The sequence below is a fragment of the Pungitius pungitius genome, chromosome 8 (assembly GCF_949316345.1).
Source record: "Pungitius pungitius chromosome 8, fPunPun2.1, whole genome shotgun sequence".
NCBI classification, from domain to species: Eukaryota; Metazoa; Chordata; class Actinopteri; order Perciformes; family Gasterosteidae; genus Pungitius; species Pungitius pungitius.
The window spans coordinates 1,386,501-1,406,766 of NC_084907.1; the positions used below are offsets into that span (position 1 = coordinate 1,386,501).

Consider the following 20,266-nt stretch of genomic DNA (forward strand, 5'->3'; position numbering starts at 1 on the left):
TAGGCCCAACGTCATCGGTGCTGAACTGCTTTAAGTGTTCAATAAGAATTCTGACTTGGGTTAAATAGTAAGATGTCAGATACCATTCATACCTAAGGTTAATATTCAGTAATATGCAAAGTATTGTTCTATTAGCTGATGTACGTACATACATATTAACGTTAAAATGTTTTTAGGAAACATTCAATCATATCGATCATTTCGCCAGTATTTGGTAAATGTTACTTACTATTTTTGATTTCAAGTGAACTTCTGCTCCCGGACAGGTCGCAGCGTGGAGGCCCTTCCTTTTGAGAGGCAAAAAAGTCATTCAGAGAAACACCTCCTAACCCACTGCTTTTCCTCTCTGTGCCTCCTGGGGATAGGTTTACTGGCATGCACCTTGGCCCTAAAGTCCTAATGGGATCTTCAAAAAGAGACACCATATCAAATTCAGTGAAAGGACGTCCTAATCCCTCCCTCCAAACTGGGATTCCACCTGCGGGCTACTTTTTGTCTAGAAGAGAAGTCTGATGGGGAAGTGACATGGAGGTGCCGTGAGCCGAGCTGCGTCTCCATCTTCATCCCAACGTTCAACCAGAGGTAGGTGCCGATTACTCTCAGATGGTTTCCCTTGCATTAGTTATCTAGAATATGACCGAACAATCATTTTAAGGTAATTCTGCAAAAGTTCAGAATGTGCATGAATGTTTATTTCTTATTGATATCCCAAGTTCTGGACCCACCAGTAAAAAAAAAAAAAAAAAAAAAACACAAAGATGGGAAGCTGATTTTTAATATTTTCACTTTTTGGACTGAAACCCAACAGAAATGATGTTGCCGTATTTGCACATACTTAAAACATTGTAACTAGATCTTCACTTTGAAACGGAGAGGTTGCTCTCGTCATACATGTTTTAGTCCAGGGTGCAAGTGTTCACTCTCCCTTCTTCTATGACTCTAAACTTGGACATATGTCTGACCTCTCAAAAAAACATGCTTAGAGTGGTAATTCAAGAAGACTGGGCATAAATTATTCACATTAACATTCATGGAGATGAACAAGTGGTATGAAGTTTGATACTTGCATGCTATGTCAAGGCCTGCATACTGTATATAGGCTCATGTCAATCATCATGCATGTACATACATTTTTGTTTTAAAGAAAAAAAAATTATAACCACAGAAGTATTTGAAGTATTCTTCAAATTAATGAAGGCCACATTAAAAATACAACAGTAGCAGTATGACATCAGTTATTTATACTAAACCCACACATCTTTTCACACAACAGACTATAAGAGTATCATATGCATTTGTTATTCATTTTTTGCTGTTATTTCAGTTTTGGGGGGAATTGTAAATCACAATGTCAAAAAAGTAATTGATTCAAAATCATCACCACATCTAAAAATAATGAATTAATAATAAGACACAGAGGGTCCCATTAGGTTAGACAAACCTCTTGTAATATAACTAAACATCAATTAAAACACTGCTACTTAGTGTCCTGTACTGAAAATGCATTTGCTATTTAACATTACATCACATGTCATTTATCCCACACGTTTATCCAAAGCGACTTACATTGCATTATTACCCATGGCTTACATTTTGCCTAGGGGGGACAATTAGGGGTCAGGTGTCTTGCTCCGGGACACTTCAGCCGGGATTCAAACCGCCAACCTTGCGGCTCCCATCGCATCACACTACTCCATGCTACTTGCATTAAAATATAAGGCATTGCACACTAGTAGTTAAAGCTTCCTCTTTATTGAGATTGTCCAATAGAAATCAAAGCAAACAAACCAAGTTTGGGGCTTTTATTTCAGCAAAATTGTGAGTTTAACTTTAAATAAATACCGGCCTGTATAAGAATCAGAAACCAATTGGGAAAGTACCACAGCAATATTAAATAATCATTCATCTACATTTGACAACATGTGAATTTCTAACAAGTTGTCTCGCCTATGAATTTTAGAGCAATTCTTCCATTTTCATTTATTCTGGAAAAAAAGAAAGAAGACAAAGGCAGTGGTTAGTTTCAGATTGGAAATATCACTCCTACCCTATCAGACATGTTGAAAGCATCTTTACAATATGGTTTCACTCTGGAGAAGATGTACCTCTGACTGTCAGCTTAGTGGAGCATTCAGCCCTCCCCATCGAGTTTTCCGCCACGATCTTGTACTCGCCGGTGTCTTTAGGTCCGACCCTCAATATGAGCAGTGAGCAGACTCCGCAGGTGTTGGAGATGAAGTAGTTGGTGTTGGTATTCAGACTGATGTTGTTGCGGAGCCACGTCACATGAGGTGTTGGATCCCCTTTTATGGCACAGCTCATGTAGCATTCGTACCCCTGAGGAGCAGTGTGCATTTTCAGGGGGAGAAGAAACTTGGGAGGACACTGAAGATCACAGGCCTTCGTCTCTGGCATGGTCACGGTGAACTTTGCTGGAAAAGAGAACATTTGCATTGAATTAAATTATAGCCGTAATCATCTAACAGAAGAACATTGACCGGAGGAAACTAAGTTCACTCCCTGTTCCTGTGCCTCTGCTGATAGATGTGGATGGGTAGCAAGAAAGATACTCAAAGATACTACATTAAATGATCAGATCATTAAAAGTCAACACAACGCCTGGATTAATTGGGGAATATTTACAGACTATGTAAGGTTAAGTCTTGACAAAAGGAGGAAATAAGGTAAAGGGCCAAAACAAGGAAGAATGTTTTTTTATTTACCCCCATAATGTGCTTAATTCTGCGTCTTTTTAAACAAAGCTTTCTTCAAATAGAGATATTTATCTATTTCATAACCGGGGAGCCCAGCTCTTACCTCTTTTGCTGGGGATCAGCCACTTGGGTGATTCGGAGTGTTTGGAGGAGCCCATGTCGTTCTTTGCATAGACTCTGAACTGGTACTCTCTGCCCGGCATTATGTTGCAGAGTGTGAATCTGTTGTTGAAGATGTGATCTGCGATGGTGTGCCACGTGCTTTTACTTGAGTCTCGCTTAGTCACCATGTAGTGCAGCCTGTCGTCACGTTTCTCATCCGGGGATGGGGTCCATGAAATGGTCACGGTGCCCGGCACGTTTTCGTCAGTCTCCACCGGACCAGGTGGCTTCGGCTCATCTTGAGTTCAGAAACCAATGGTTATATTTTTCATCCACAGAATATGGAAAAGGAGGAAATTATTGCTGGTGAAAGAAAGTTCAGTATTTCATCAAACTCACCAGTGACTCTTATTTCAATGCTGAATGATTCTTGGGCGACAATGTTCTTGACAATGATGGTGTAGATTCCAGTATCGGAGCGCTCGGAGGAAGGAATCAGCAGCTGGGATGATCCCTCTGTGTTGCTGATGGTCACCTTTTTAGGCACTGGCGATCCATCTTTTAGCCAGATGACCTCAGGCCAAGGAGATGCCTACAAAAAATATGGAAGTGTGATATTTTGTCAGAAGACGTGATTGCATTACTTTACATTTATTGTCATGGATATATGCCATCTTACTTTAAGTTCTTCTTAAATTACCTCAAAGTTAATGGTGAATCGTGCAGAGTTCCCTGCTCTGACCACCATGAAACTCTTGATTTTGACATCTGTGAATCGTGGTCTCACTGGGTGAGCAGAAGGAAAGAGGTTGTTCATTCATTGTCTTGCTTGTTCAAACTAGGTATTAATGATCCTGATCCAATTAACTCGGAGTCTGTATTTTTACTATAAGCCCCCCCATATCTACATAGCTGATTTGGATTCAGATTTTCTTTATCAGTAAGTTACTTTTTCAATTGTACAAAGACTGGGGTTTATTCTTCCAAGTGGTTTCCCTTTAATCACAATATTTAACATGACGCAGTGACACAAATAAAGTGATGTGATGTTCTTACCAGGGGGGGGCGTTGCGAGGATGTAATTATCCAGCTCCTGCGCCTCTCCCTCTCCTCCATCGTTAGTAGCTATGGCTCTCACCCAGTACATGCCCATTGACTTCAAGCCTTTCACTGTATAGGAAGTCATGGTTATTGCGTTGGAATTGCAGCGGTCCCAATCTGTGCTCTCTGCAGGCCTGATCTCCACAAAATATCCCTTGGCTTCATCCTCAACCCCCTCAATGTCCTTGGGTTTGGTCCAAGACAGGGACAGGGTTGTGTAGGTGGAATCTGTCACTTTGAAGTCTATGACTTTACCAGGAGGCTCTGTAACACATGAATCACGTTTGTTGCTGCAACTCGGCGGCTGTGTGACGCGTTGGTGAAACGATGATAAATGTCCACCTACTTTTAGGGTCTCTGGCAAACACAAACTCAGACGGCGTACTGAACTCCCCCGCTCCAGAGTTGTTGATTGCTGACACGCGGAATTCGTACTCCATGCCCTCGACCACATCTTTAACTCCACATCCCTTACCTGTATAGGAGAAACACAAATGCAATATGGGAATCGCAGCAATAAATGATCAAATGTTCCCTTTTGAGATCAAACAGTAATAATGTAGGACTGATCGGTGACCTTTGATCATCTCATCAGGTGCATTGACTTGGCCCCACAGGTTGCTGCCCTTCTTGCGTTTCTCTAAATTGTATCCCAGAATATTGGTTCCTCCGGTTTCAGATGGAGGAGACCAGGAGAGGTTAATGCAGTCCTTGAAGGCAGTCACAACCTTTGGTGAAGATGGGGCTCCAGGGTATGCTAAACATACAAAAGAATGGGTTATCCTGTTATCATTTCGTAGTGAAAAATGGGGTTAGTCAAGACTCAGACACACCTAAAAGAGGCTGAGTGGAATGGGGGGATGGTAGTGCGATACTGAATGGTCTACTGACTAAGCTAGTTGGCTAACAGCTAACATGCTAGCGAGCGGTGTATGTGCTGGTGTTGTATGGAGTCATAACATCTGTATAAGGTACTTTCTATTTCATCAAAACTGTATGTAGCCTGTAGCTTTATTCCCTATCGGGATTTTTTAACATTTTTTTGGTAACAGAATAAAACTAAACTAAACTGGATGTACATGAGCTATAATAGCCATTTTAGATTATCCATTTGAACATCAACACTGTCAACTACAGATCAACTTTTCAGATCTATTGGTTGACCAAAATTGAGCTCTTTGCAAAATGTGTGCATATTTTATTTGCAAATGAAAATGACTATTTTGCGTGTTCAAAGTCAAACATTGGTCTGATTTTACCTTTTGTTCCGGCCTGAATGTCCTCCGTTTCCATCAGCTCACTGGTGCCCATTTCCGTCTCCACTCGGATGCGATAGCAGTACCTCCTGCCGTGGTCGACATCAGAGTCTTTGTATTTGGGCTCTGGACCGATTGGCCCCACCTTCTTCCAGGTGTTGCGGCCAACCTGCTGTCGGTCAAGGATGTAGTTGTCTATCTTGCAGCCCCCGCTGTCTTTTGGGGGCCTCCACTTGAAGTCAATTGTTGAAGAGGAGGCTTCCACAATCTCCAGAGGTCCCATTGGAGGAGTGGGTTTATCTGCCGCAAAACACATTTGCATATCGAATATTGATCTGTGCCAAACACGTTAGTGAAAGTGTTACGAAATGATTAAATCAGGCAGGTGATTTGTTGGCTATTTTCTTTATAAAAGCATTCACCAAATGTAACCTTTGTATACATACCCAGTACAATAAGCTGGCTGATGGCCTCGACCGTGCCAAACTCATTCTTGAGCTTCATCTTGACCTCGCCGCTGTCTTTGCGCTGAAGCTTGGTGAGAAGCAGGCTGCTGCAGCCCTCCGAGTAATCCAACTTGATAGTGGCTTCCTCCGACAGCTCTTCACCGTCAAGATACCACTGTATCTTTATAGGTTCCCGTCCGAAATAAGGTAGCTTGAAGGAAGCTTTGTGTCCTTTTTTCACGGTTACCGGGTTTTTAAATGCCTCCAGTTCCTCAGCAGGAAATCTGGGGGGATCTGCAGCAATTGGTAAAACAATAAAGTTTTCTGGTTACGCACTGAAGATTTGGAGACATTTTATCACAATCTGTGGGCTCTCTCTACTGAACGATACACCTCTTTAAATAAGTCATTTCTGTATGTAAATTATTCATACCTTCAACAACAATCAGTGACTCTGTCTTACGTCCATCTGCCTCAAATTTATATTTTCCAGCATATTCCTCTGTGACTTTGTGAATTTTGAGCCTGTGGAAAGTTCCATCTTTTGAAATGGTAATGTCCTCAGATGATTGAATCTATAAAAAAAATCAGAAATATTAGTTACATCAAATAGTCCCATCTGAAGCTCTCACATACACAGTACCAGTCAAAAGTTTGAGCACACGGAACTGAATGAGAAAAAGAGTCCAAACTTTTGACTGGTACTGAGTGAACACATGACAGCCCTGTTTTGTTTATATTACTGAAAGAGCATAGAAGCCACTGAGAACGTTGGTTCACCTCTTCTCCGTCTTTGTACCAGAGCCCTTCACAGTCTTCTCTGCTCACTTTACACTCCAGCTCGGCTGCCTCTCCGATAATGGCTTTGCAGTCAGAAAGCCCGGCGTGGAAGTGAACTCCTGGATCTGAAGATTCATCAACCACCAAGTTATCAAATGCACACGGCTCATATCTGCATACGTGTTGTACAGGTTGTGCAATGGATTTGTAACACATGTTTACACACTTACCTCTTTTTTCTTTGTGCATTTTTGGTTGAAATCATGTATTTAATATAAAATACATGTTAAAATGCAGATATGCCAGAAAATATCTTACTTGAACAGACAATATTTTCCAATTTTCTAACGTATGTAAGAGAAGCGTATTTGGTATTTTCTTTTTAACTTGCTGAAGATGTCTTCTTGGTTAATGTGGAGCTTTAGTGTCTTTGAAGTGGTCTCTTGAAGTTAAAGCTCATAAGAATGTCTTCAGCGAGGCTCTCGTTTGCCTCTGTTCATTTAGTAAGAAACACACGCCCTTAAAATATAAAAGATCCCACTCCAAGTGTGACATTGCTTTGGTCAGCGGAAGATCTTCATTGTGGTTTTTAGAGCATGGTCATCCTCCAAATTCGGCTGGGCTGGTCTTCCATCTTCAAGTTATGCCAGGAGACGTGTTTGCATAAAGATACCGCTTCAAGATCATGATCAATTCTGCATAATTCACCTCAATGCACCGACTCATCCTGAATTACCATTTCCAAAGGCAAGCAAGATTGTTAACACAGGGCACAGTTGCGGTTAAACATGACTTTCACACACACACACACACACACACACACAAACCCACAGACATACACACACTCACAGTCTGCAAAACAGTACAGAAGAATGGAGGAGGATGTAAAGGATATCGCCCGCTGGTATCCAACCTGTGGGTCTTAGAAATACAAATTATGTAACCAATGCTGTAGTGCACAAAACATAAGACTTAAGTATGTTTTGAATCATTTCACTGTTACACGGGGTGCTTCTGACAGAACTTTTAGTGCACTGCATTTTCTTAAAGGCACTCTCACGGTCAAACCCACTCCTGTTGATCATTTTAAAAGGCCATTTAACCAATTAGAGATCAATTGAAGCACTTTGATTGTAAAAAGCGTCTCGAAAAGTCATCTATTGATGAGATGACTTTGTTCAGCGGGCAGTGCTTCCCATGCAGCAGTTAATGCGGCGCCAGTAATCTTACCACTGACTGTCTCCACCATCAGCGGGCCGTGGCGTGCACGGGCGGAATGCCCGCCAGCTGCTGTAGATTCATGGCGGCCTGCTGCCGGCCCGGTGCCACTATCGGCACTGGCACCACTCGCCTCTCTGTTGCTTTTTGCTTTATTTTCAGTTTTAGGGGATATCATCGTAATTAGCCATTAGCTGTCCGACAAGCCTTACAGATATAAATGAATGAAATCAGTCAATCAGAGTCAAAGTGTCAACACGGAGCATGACAACAAGATCAAACAATAAAAAAACATTGATTTCATTCCTGAAAAAGAGTCTGCTGGAAAAGGGGATGGTTGATTCAATCATGTGTTTATTTTTTGTCTTTTAATGCGAACTGTAGTTTAATTTAAAACTATGACTTGTTACATATTGGCGTGTAATCAAAAAGGAGTGAGTAATGTCAGTGTGATTTGATTTTCATAATAAAATGTTTGGTGTTAGCAACAGTTTCTGAAATCTACCAAACCACAAAAAACACATTTAAGTCCCCTTTTCCATTTACCCCCTTTAAGAAAAGAAGGTATTGACAACAATAAGACAAACGAGTCAACAAACGTGGCAGCAAGAAAGCACACGTAATACACAGAGAATAAAGAAGAGCATCTAGATTCATTGAGGTGAAGGGTTCGATGGAAGAGGAAACCGTACAAACATACAAATAAATCATGATGTTTTATTTGTCATGAATGAATGATTGAAATTTTTAGCAGTTTGTTAATGATGAACTGAACATAGTTTTTGGAGCTACAGTGAAAAAGTTAAAAAACGTTAAGTAGAATATAAAAAGGAAGTGGAGCTTCCTCGCCACAATCTGCAAAGCGGAGCAGCACGCAGCTTTGTCGTGTCGGCGTGCACCAAAGCTTTCTTTATCGCTGATGTCAAAGTCATTTTCATTCCCAAATGACTTCCATCGTCAGTAAGTCGTTTACGCCATGCAGACTTTGACATCTCTTACCAACAACGGCTTCTTCAACCGCCACGTCTTTCTTTTTCTGACGTTTTTCTTTTTTCCCAGATGTTTCACCTGGTTGATTTGTGGTTCCCTCATCGTTCTTATCTCCTATTAGTGATGATAAGTATCAACTTTATTCAGATCAGGCATCTAGTTATAGTCATTTACTACCATGTTAAACTAATGATAACTTCAACCTGAGAAAAATTCAATATTATATACTCTGAATAAACTGAGCTTATTCTTATTAGTTCCTATTGCTTATTCAGAAATATATATACATATATAAAAAAATATGTATATATATATTATTAAAGATCAATATATACATATAATGTAATAATGAACCTGAAAGTTGATGGAAACGACAAACAGCAGTAACATTAAGCATCAAGAGAAGAGACAATAAAGATCAAAACATTAAAACACCAAACAAAAGACAAACTCCTTCTACTGCTACCAGTATAATTACAATATTAGAAATGAAGAAATGAAGGTTTCAAATTGAAAGAAGTTCATTTGTAAAGATGTTTTTGTGGCGTTTAGGAGAATAAAGGCCATGTTTGTTGGTCTGTTGACATGAATTGCAGTTCTTACCTATCACAGTATCTGGAACGAGTGGACCATCCCTCACACGCTTCTTGCGCTTTCCTCCTTGTCTTCCTTCTCCTTCCTCTCCGTCTCCTTCTCCACCTCCCACTCCTCCATCTCCCGCTCCTTCTCCACCTCCCACTCCTCCACCTCCCTCCCCTTCAATTTCTCCATCAGAATCCTCAAAAGAATCATATTCTTCTCCCAAGCCTTCGGCTCCACCGGCTCCAGCTGCAGTTCCACCTTCTCCTCCAACTCCGACAGCAGCACCACCATCTGCACCTTTGCCTCCATCAGCTCCACCGGCCCCGGCACCGGCGGCGGCGGCGGCAGCTGCTTTCTTCTTCCCGGCAGCGGCATCCTCGGCGGCTGCTGCCCTCTTTGCTTTGGCCTTAGCCGCCGCCTTAGCCTTAGCCGCGGCTTTAGCCGCCGCCTTTTCTTCCGCCGCTGCCTTTTTCGCTGCTTCGCCCTCCACTTTGGCCACTGCTTCTGCCGCTTCCCGCTCCGCCTGAGCCTTCTTGGCCATTTCAATTTTTTCATCCAATTTCTTCTGGTACATTTCCTGCTGCTCCTTGGCTATTGTCATCAGATCTTGCTCATTAGCGCCTCCAGCCGTGGTGGTTTTGCGGGTTGCCTTCTTGCCCTTGCTGGCGGCATCCTTGTCGACTATCAAAGAAGATATGAAAAGTGGCGTTTTAGTGTCAAAAAGAAATGGTTTTACAGGTGTATGCGTGCAACTGGAATTTTCTTACCTTCGACCACGAGCCAGGCGTTGCAGGACTTGATTCCTGCCACGGCAGCATAGATGCCGGCGTCCAACGGCATGCAATCACGCACCATCAACTTGTGTATGAGCTTATCTTCAGATACAGTGATTTCAAATTTCTCGCTGTTTGACAGCGGAGCGCTTTTTCCCAACCACTTGAGGTCATCAGTGGGTGCGGTCAGGACACATTGGAAGAGGGCGTCCTGCCGTTCTTCTGCTATGACTTCTTGTATTTTGACAGCAAAGTCCACTTCAGGCACTTCAGGGGTTACAGAAATGCAAAACACAGAAATAAAAGCGGAGAAGAACTTTTTTTAGACTTCATACTCTTCAACAATCTAATCTGTTAAGGATGGCTGGAAGGTGGTCCTTCTCATGTTGTGCATTTATTGTAAGTAAAGTTATTAAAAACAGCTGTGGCCAACAACAATAAAACCATAACGGACTGAATTGAACCTAATCTGATTTCAATGAACTGAGACATACCTTTGAAATCTGTGGAGAATACATTGATACCCCCAACATCCACTGAGTAGAGTCCAGCATCTTCTGAACCGAGATTTTTAATCGTGAACACGTATTTCTTGCCAACTTGTTTCAAATTGTGCTTCATGGACTCGCTTTCTTCTGTGGTGAACGGAACCATGACGCCATCCTGCGGAATGTCACGGGCATGAGGGCGCGTTGGAAATGGACGTTAAAAACGCGGTGGGCAGTTTACGGCCCTCACCTTGTACAGGAAAAGTTTGCTGGTCGGGTCCTTGAGGTCCATGTCCAACTCGATGGTTGCACAGTCGCTGTCGTTGACTTCGATGTGTTTCAGCGTGCTAATGTGCGTGACAAACTACCATAGAAGTGAAGAGGAAAGAACCAACAAAGTGAGCATCACCTTTCATGAGGGTTCAACCAATGGTCCTAAACGCGTACCTCTGCGATCTCCTCCTCTCTCTCCTTCTTCATTTCGCTGAGTTTCTTCAGCATGCGGCGGAAGTCCGTGATGCCGTACTCTCCACAGATGCGCTCGTAGTCCTTCTTGTCGGCGCTGAGGAGGATCTCCCAGACCTTCTCCTCAGGCTCCATCTTCTTTTCCTCGCGTGTTCCGTCCTCTTTACTGTGGAGAGGAATTCCGTTGGGTGAAATAACAACTCGGGAATCAAAGGCCTCATTCAAAGAACATGCTGGTGCATTTTACACATAAACAGATCTTTTACTCACCGCTTTTTAAGCTTTTGTCTGATGTCCTTTGTATCTGGTGAACATGACAGAACAAGTGTTAGTTTGGCTTAATGTATGTCGGGATGGTATCTTAAAGAGCAGGTTTCTTATCAATTGATTTATTGTAATCTGTTTGATTAAAAATCCACTTGATTTTTTTACTATTTGAGGAAATAAAATCGAGATGAGATTAATTTGTTTCCCCTCTAGTGGGGGGGGGACTATAGTCTTATACACTCAGCTCTCTCAGCCTGGGGGTGAAGATCCACTTAAATGGATAAAAGAGAAAAATACAATTAACACCACATCCACACACTGTGAGATGATTACATTTGTCCTTTTATGCCCAAATGAAATTCTGCTTTTCACTCACACTATTATTGACATTATGTCAAGCTGCCTCCAAGCTTAAGCCATGGATCTGAATTGACTAACTTTTTTTACACTAGTTCCTATGATCGTCTTGGGTAAAACATGGTTCTCAAACCTTAGAACGTGTTCAATTCAAAAGTGATTCTTGTTGATGATGTGCACATTTTTCAGTGAAGTCTGCAGTGGCACATCGCTAATGGGACGAGTCGTACGACGGGAAGTCGTATGGAATATATTTGCCAACCTCTTAAATAACTTTAATACATAATGTGGTTTCAAGCTCACCTTCCACTTGTGTCTTTTGAAGCTCCTTGGTCTTAGAGAATCCAACTGTCAACAGACAGAAGACGTCGCTTTCATTCTGTCCGTCTCAATTCAAACGTGCATTATATTCATCACACTTGATGGAAACGTTGTTTCAGAGACAGGAGCTTACCCGCAATAACATTCAAGGCAACAGTGCAAACAGCTCTTCCATATTCATTTGTTGCAAAACACTTGTAGGTGTCTGCGTCCTCTGGAGCGACCTTCGGAAACTAATACATTGCACACATTTAGTTATTAACGTTGTGTTAAGCTATTCTCACATTTCAGTACCAGTATGCAAATATATCCTGTTCCTCAAGTTCACTTATCGCACAAACTATGGACAAAATCTTTAAAAAATATATGAAATGAATACAAGATGTCGCGTTGCCCCCGCTGTTTTGTCGACAGCCTGTGATCGCCAATCAATGTCTGATTCTTTGTGATACCACAGCCTTATTTTTGGGGATTTGAAGCGTAATGTGAGAAGGCCTTTGGGGATTCTGGCAGATTGAACTCGTGTACACACGAACACGTCTTACCTCGATGGTGTGCTCTCTGGACGCCTCATCGTACTTTTGCAGGCACATGTCGGGGTGGAAATGGATTTCTCCGTTTGCTCTGCCCCAAGTGATAGTAGGTGTTGGGGTGCCCACTACTATGGCTTTAAACACAGCACATTTCCCTGGAATGGGAGGAAATGAAGATTTCATTTAGTCTAAAATGGGGGGGTTCTCAAAAAAAACACCTGAACTTTAAGAAAGGAACAAGTCCTTGGCTGAAATGCATGACGACTGACCCTCTTGGATGGTCAGAGCGATGGGTTTGCGGGTGAAATCTGGAGTCGACTTTCCCTCCGGGAGTTCCTCCAGGAACTGCGTTATCATGACACCAGGCACCTTCGACTTCTTCTTGATGCCTGATCAGATAAAATAAGAATTACCAATATGTCCAGATCGAGTGTGTAATGACTGATAAGTGCAGTGTATTCAAAGCATAAGACTGCTAATTAGATTGACCTTCGTATACTAGTGCACTTGAATGAGAAAAGCATGTTTTTTAATGAAAGAATTAAGACTGTATTCAGATTTTGTTCAAAAGTGGATAACAGATATCCACTCAGGAATATATCCAGTTAACAAATGTCAGTATGGGCATCAAACAAAATCATTCAAATTTAAACTTTAAATTTAAACATTTCATTGCTGGTAAAAGATAAAGTAACTTAATCCTGTAGTTTTGTTTATCTAAAAATGTTTTTTTACAATATTTTTTCTCTGCTGCTTTAACTTTATCCAAGGCAAAAGTTTGTTACACTTCTCAAATCTAGCAATAATTCCACTGCTGTTTCTGGAAGAACAGAATGTAAGTGAGGTCATTGGCCTGCAGACCTTCTCTAACGTCTCCTGTGTGTCGACTCGATAAGCTCATAAGGAGCTGTGCAACAACAGGGTCAGAAGACACAAACCAAAGTGTTGAGATTGTCTAATTTATGCATTTAGACAAGCTCCAGCACCACTATTTTTGAGACATTTCGTAAAAGTCTTGTGTAATAACGTTCTTTAGACTCCCCCCCCCTCATCGGCCTCCTGACATTAGTGGTGAGTTTTCTGACCCGCATGTAAACATGCAACGTCCTCGTGTGTGTAAGCAGCAAGCGTGATGAGCTGATGTCACAGGACTCGTCCATGGTGAAAACGTGAGTGGGGACTTTGAGTTAATGTTAATTAGCGTATGAGAGTATTCATGTTAACATTCAATAAGTCTACATTAAGTATATTTCTAGAGTTTTGTATATGTTGTAAATAGGTAAATAAGTCTGTCGAAGCCTTGGACAGAAATGTTAACGATAGGCAGTGCGTCCATTAACGTAATATTGTTATCAGCCTAAATGGCCGCGGTAGAGATGTGGACATGTCCTAAATGTCCTGGGAGTTGACTTTCAGGAGGTTGAATATAAAGTTTAACTATTGATCTATTTATTTATGCCAGCCGTATGTAACAAGACATTTTTCTTCTTACATCTTAAATGTCCTTCCACGTACCCTTCTTACGTCTCACTGCTGGTAACGAAACACAACGCCGTCATCAAAAGCAATTTGTTGTCATGGAAATATTGATCAGGCCTTTTAACAATGAACACGTTTTATAGTGCGCTTTAATTTCATGGCTCAATTTCATGAGGATTCACGTGGATGAGCCATTAGGACACTGTCATTCCTAAGCACACCTCACGTGAATAAAGCTACATGCTATAACTTCAGTTGCAGCTTTCTAACAATATTTTTGGTGCGTTTGACTTTCTTAATGTTTTCTAATGTTTGTAAATCTAGAAAACGGGACATTTATTTATTATTTATTTATCGACGTGAACTCATATTTTCGGATTTATCGTTTTTTTTCAAATTTATTTTAGTCCACGGCCACGTTAGCAGAGAATGGCGAGTAATATCTTTGATTTGATAAAGCATCAGTCATTAGGGGATTAGGTTGAGCAGGGCCGGGTCTAGGCAGGGGCAAGAGGGGGGCCTGGCCCCCTCAAATAAATGTTGTGCCCCCTCAAGCTAGGTGCTGGAGCACAATGCCCCCTCAAGATTTGTGGCTGCCCCCTCATACGTGCCTGTCTAGACCCGGCCCTGAGGATGAGGCCTAATTGACCCCAGAGGTCAAACGGCTAATTACCTCCAGGCCCCAATGTTCTGTGTTGACTAGACAGCATAAAGCTCTTGGATCACCTTTGAACTGCACGGATCACATCGTGTTGTATCCGTGACAGTCGTGGTCATCACAGGGAGGAGAGCAAAAAGGTGACTGTAAAGCCCTCTGAGGCAAATTTATAATTTGCGATTTTGGGCTATACAAAATAAAATGAATTGAATTGAAGTTCTAAACCTACAAGTCACATGTGCTAAAGATTTATTTGGTCCTAAGGGGCTACTGGCCGGTGGCGTTAGGGGAGATTGTGCCACTCCTTTGGAGACTGAACTGTGCCAACGTCCCTCCCCAGAACTAATCCGCATGTCCGTTAACAAAGTGACATTCATCCTCTGAATCACCCTACAGCCACAGCCTTAGTGTTCATGTGGAGGTGGATTAAAAGGTCACAACGAAATGCGTCTGTTGTGACACTGAAAGTTGAATCATCCGTCTCGGATGACACCTTTCACAGCGTGACGGGGATTACACCACACATGCAGCTCTCCCAGCAGGGAGTCATGCACTTACAGGAGGTGAGTCGTTTGTGTCATTTGGGTTTCTTTTCTTTTTTTCTTTTTTTCTTTTTTCTCGCATACCTTTGTCGTCTGGCTGAACTCCCTCTGAAGCGTCGACTACACACGCAACGTGACAGCAGGAGAGGGAACGGGACAGGTGAATATTAATCCTGACAAAAGCCCCATGGCAGGTTGGAGCTTCGACAGGATTATGGAGACAATAAACATGAAACAGCACAATATACAGTAGGACCCAGGAACGGGATGTCCACACACACACACACACACACACACACACACACACACACACAGAACTTGGGAGGAACAAAAGCTTCAAAGACACAAGGTTAGTCACAGACAAAGGAGAATAGAGTACGTTAGTGCGACTGCTCGTTCACGCGTTTTCTCACGATATCTCAGGATGATTCTTCCGCAGTGCTTGAGAGAAATTATGTGCAAATACTTTGTGGAGAAGCAACGTCTTGGAAGTGAATTAGAGGAGGCCTTGACCCCGCCGTCCATTTCTTCCTCTCGTCTCTTTTTTTTTTTTTTTTACAGCAGCGGTTGATTCATCAGAATCACAGGGAGCTGCTTCTGACTTGAGTGACATCACGGCCTGATTTGCCGGCGTCTCTGTGATCGCGTCCCCCGTTGAAATGCGTCGCCGTTTCTTCACGTATCAAAAAGCTTCCTCTGAAAAGTGGCATCCGTGACCTTGAGGTCGAAACATTTCCTTTGCTTTTTTTTTTTTTTTGAAGAACCATGAATCATTTTTGGAGTGTTTCACTCGACAAAAGAAAAAAAACGGTGGTGCTCGTCTTGATTATTCTCAGCTGAAATGGTGACACATTTGCCGGATGTCCTGGGTATCCTGCGTCTTCTGAAAAAGATGCATCCTTGCATTTCTTCTTCGACCGGGTAAATTTCCCAAGTGTTTTCTTGTGTTTTCTTCTTTTTTTTTTTCTTAAATAATTTCCCCTCAAACTTCTTCTACTATTCGTGGAGGTCAGATAGACGCTGTTCATCCTCATTCCTCCGATAAGAGGAAATGAAGGCGGAGACAGCGATACAAACCCTTTGACCGACCCAAAAGAGGGGCATCCACCACCTCCACTCACCCGTCTGCCCGGCGGCAGTTTGATCCGTCACCTTTGACCTCTTCCACATCTTTCCTTCCCTCTGGAGCGCTGCTGATTCTCAAGGTTCTGCAGCAAAAAGAGAAAAACAGACACAAGAGGAAACGTTTAGCGCCTCGCACGAGAAAGGCAAAGCTGTGAAATAGACTGATACTTGAGGTTTTTTTTAATCCAGCAGATGCCTCCCAAAGGTTGAATTATCTTTATTCAAAAGGTTTGGGGGCAGATTGTCCTGCTCTGAACGCCTCGGATCGTGTTGCAGTTCCTCCGACCAGGCAGCAAGCAGTGGGCCTTAACGTGAGATGATACCATGATGGCACCAAGCCGACTGAAGGAGGGAGGCTTACTTTAAAAATACTCCCACTAGAGCCTCGTGGTCCACATTAAATATTAGTCACTATTAGTATGATATCATATATTTTAAAATAGCTTACGGGCTAAACGATTAATAGGGAGCTAGATTTTCAAGAGGGAATCTGTTCCACTTATTTCTTTTAGGATGTTCTTTGAAGAGTTTGGTAAATGTTAAGACCAGGTGTGTTGTGTACTTTGACCCACATAAAGGGTCACATGCATCTCTTTATCCCATCACTTTTTTTTGCTCTACATCGAGGTACGTCTGGTTATGTACAAAGCAGTTCATATTTTTGTCATTACGTTGCAGTCTATTTGAATGCTGCTTGTAATGATCAATGTGAATAAAAGCCTGCTTTTGTACTGACTTGAATGAACTATGAAGATAAAACTGATTATTGCCATGAACTGCCTGTGATTAGGAATTTGTTGAATGCTTGCCATTCGGCATAGCACACTTTACGGAAAAAAGTCCTTGTAACAAGTGATTGCTTGACCCCGTATCTGACATCATCATTCACGTCTCCTGTAATAGTTAGAAACCCAATCCAGTTTGTAAAAGGGTTTGACATTTTTTCCATCCGTCCTTCTCTGCTGAAAACATTTAATTTCTCCATAAGAATACAAAAATTATCACTAACAATTATGATCACGTTTTGAATGCATGGGTGTGAATCACTGTAATTAAAGGAGCTGAAATAAGCACATTAAAACTGTGGTCTGAGTCACTTTGCTGCACACGGCTCTTGCAGGAAAACGCGCACATTTATTCATTAAACCCTTTTTTCTATTGATTTATTTTTAACTCAAACCATTTGTGCTTCCAAAATGTCCTCCTTACGCAACGATGAACAGCGATGGTACAAACTGTACTGATTTTATTTATTTTGTTACACAGGCCTGTTTTGAATTATTATGATTAGATACTTGTGACAATCAAATGATCTGTGATCATGTAAAACTCGTAATAAGAAGCGGTTTAGGGAAATATATTTGATGCTGGGCTCATGCATTATAAAACTAAAATGTCAAACTAAAGCTTGTTCTGTAAATTATAAAAATCATTAAATATTTAATATTTGACTTAAGAATTGGAATACTAAATATTTCCCAATGAAAAACACTTTATTTTTAGTTTTACTGCTGCTCAGCGTATGTTCAAAAAAGGCGCTGCTGCAGCGATCCGTTCTGTTGGTGGAGATTGAAAATGGACCACACAACACATGTGGTACCAGCCTGCAATAGGAGACATTTTGGCAAGAAGCCCTTTGCTCCTCTTCCCTCCCACTGAACAGTTTGGCCGTGTTAGCTCACTACATTTATAGTTTAATGTTTGGCTGAGGCTCTCATCGGATTAAATGAAATCCGACCCTTGGTGGGGGCGACGTTAAAGACAAAATAGCCATCAAAGGGTCTTGAGAACCTTTTCCAGACACCAGGCCTGAGTTTTTAAACATCTGTGCTGCATGACACTGTTAAAAGAGACTCTTGGTAACATCATTACATCTGACCAGTAGGTAGGCAGCCTGGCTGTCCCTGAAGGCAACGTACTGTCACCAAGCCTCAAAGTAGATACAGGCTCTCAAGTGTTGGTCCACTGTGGTGGAAATGAAATGTATCCAACCTTACAGTGAACCCAGTCAACATACATACATATACTGTATATACATGCATACATATACACACAGTTGCTAGTCAAAAGTTGGGACACACCGTCTCATTGGATGGAACCAGTCCAAACTTTTGACTGGTACTGTAACCCAATATATATATATAGTTGTAAAATGTGTGTGAGATCCAAACATCCCGGAGGTCCCGGAGGAGGCCAGCTCCATGAGCATGTGATGAGCATGTGTTTGGCCTGATGTCACTGTCACGCTGAAGGTGTTACATTCAATCCCTCTCTATGTTCTGTAAACACATCATGATGCATAAAAGCATAGAGGGTTTTTAGCCTAATCATCTGTTACTAAAGTAATGGTGGTAATTATTTGCTCCTCCTGTATTTTGAAAGTTATTTCCCTCTGTCTCTAACAGAATGAGTTGCGATATTGAGTGAGCTCCTTTAAACTGTCAGCAAGGATCAAACCCTCTATGATGGCCTGGGATGACCTCTTTGGACCCATTCCCTAGACATTACAGTAGTTGAAGTTGACCTCTCATCGAATTAACGTCATGAAATGCAACGTGGGCAGTGCTGTTTGACGACTGAAGTCAATATAAATGACACCAAAGAGACGGCGCAGCAGAAAAATGATAAGGCCTCGGACCGAGGGAACCGGTCACCCCACACGGCTCCCCCGCTCCAGTCATCACATATCTGGCTTCTCAGATGTCCCCAATGTTCTCCTCGGGCCCCTGACCGGTAGCTGCGTGACTCACAGGGAACCGCACCCGATGACCAGGCTCCTGGGTGTCAGATGAGCTGCTATTTTAGCTTCCCAGGGGGCCGATACACTGATGCATGTTGTTCAAAGTAGGTGTAACGGCTTAAGCTGAAGCGTGGCGGGTGGCAGCGTGGTTTTGATCAGTCTGTGTGTTCTCTCCTTTTACTTTTCGCTCTTATCTCAGAAGTTAATCGCGTTTGTTGGGATCTACCAGGCGTGACCGCGCCGAGGATAATTGCCCTCCAGAAAAAACACATTGTGCATAATGTGAGATATAAATGTGAGAGGAGGGCTGCCGAGCCAATGGCGTCAACCGCGCTCTTTTTAATGTGGATAGAGGTCCTATTTTCTGCCAAAACTCAACCCACAGCCCTCACGCAGAACTCTGTTTGCCAGCCTACGGATCGATTTGATGCCTCCGTCCTAAAGTTAGTCACCAACCAAAAAGGCTCTCAGCTCCAACCTCGCCGCTGCGATCCGGCGTCCCTGGATTCAAAACTGAGAAACCTTACTGAAGTGATTCCATGCACCAGCAGCACCACGTTTGAGTGCACTCTGTGTAACGGGATGAGTCTGCATTGCATACGTTGTCTTTTTTGTCTTTATTTGTGCACCCGCTGGCCAAAAAACGCCTCGCCGATGCAAACAGTGACGGTACACGTTGTATTCATGCTGATCGTGTCGCAAGAAGCCGTCATCCATTCCTCCCCCCCTGGTCACAGGCCACCTACCTGCTCAAAGTCCCCAGTGCTCTCCGTGCCGTTCCCTCTCAGGCAGCAGCTCTGGTAGCGCTGTGATTTTTCAATGTAATGGATCCCTCCAGCAGCGTGGAAGGCTGTGCTCGATGCTCCTCTGGTGCCCTCAACCAAAGACATTGGCGCTTGGGTGGGCGGTGGAGCACAGTGGGGGCACATTGGAGGGGTGTGGGGGGGGGGGGGGGGGGTGGTGGTGAGTAGGTTAAATGCCTCTTGATGAATCATTTGTTTCCGTAACCCAGATGTGGACGTATGAACTAGGTATGTTACACAAGTCCAAGACCGGGTCAGGTCCGCTACTGCGTGTGTGTGTGTGGTGTGAATGTTTAATTACACTCCTGTAATTGTATTTAAAAGAGTCGTTCCTGACAACACCACTTACTATTTCCATTTTTATATTATATAGTTATTAAAAGAAGGAAAGGGTTCAAACATGATCACGTTCACAGAAAGTTTTAAACCAAGAAACTCCTAACAGCTGTTATTTTTAGTAGTAAACACCTTGGAATGGTATGATATGAAAATATACTCCGTCTGTGGATTGAAACTTCTAGTTTAT

The 20,266-nt window shown here is 42.5% G+C and overlaps 1 protein-coding gene across 4 annotated transcripts; it reads right to left on the reverse strand.

The window, feature by feature from the left end:
- Positions 1-759: 759 nt before the first annotated feature.
- On the reverse strand, positions 760-19,825 carry igfn1.1 (immunoglobulin like and fibronectin type III domain containing 1, tandem duplicate 1). 4 transcript variants are annotated; one of them, XM_062563790.1, is made up of 26 exons: positions 19,684-19,825; positions 16,194-16,280; positions 12,663-12,782; positions 12,406-12,548; positions 11,994-12,093; positions 11,843-11,887; positions 11,186-11,219; positions 10,898-11,081; positions 10,701-10,814; positions 10,457-10,625; positions 9,957-10,229; positions 9,211-9,870; positions 8,617-8,721; positions 7,630-7,767; positions 6,400-6,524; positions 6,053-6,194; positions 5,620-5,913; positions 5,177-5,473; positions 4,495-4,674; positions 4,264-4,392; positions 3,873-4,181; positions 3,517-3,602; positions 3,216-3,408; positions 2,818-3,114; positions 2,106-2,432; positions 760-1,985 (listed from the first exon to the last, which is right to left on the reverse strand). In XM_062563790.1, exons 2-26 carry the CDS (start codon positions 16,240-16,242, stop codon positions 1,981-1,983), a joined length of 4,518 nt encoding a protein of 1,505 aa, XP_062419774.1. In that variant the 5' UTR covers positions 16,243-16,280; positions 19,684-19,825; the 3' UTR covers positions 760-1,980. The 4 variants fall into 4 exon arrangements, with proteins under 4 accessions (XP_062419774.1, XP_062419775.1, XP_062419776.1 ...); XM_062563791.1 differs by lacking the exon at positions 8,617-8,721; XM_062563792.1 differs by lacking the exon at positions 7,630-7,767.
- Between the last annotated feature and the right edge of the window lie 441 nt (positions 19,826-20,266).

Bases quoted from the DNA above. Each gene is read 5' to 3' on its own strand.
- igfn1.1 (XM_062563790.1), bottom strand. From the start codon at position 16,242: ATGTGGAAGAGGTCAAAGGTGACGGATCAAACTGCCGCCGGGCAGACG. The intron at 12,783-16,193 runs GTGAGTGGAGGT...TTATCTGATCAG, and splicing joins AACTGCCGCCGGGCAGACGG to GCATCAAGAAGAAGTCGAAG. The intron at 4,675-5,176 runs GTAAAATCAGAC...TTGTATGTTTAG, and splicing joins CATTCAGGCCGGAACAAAAG to CATACCCTGGAGCCCCATCT.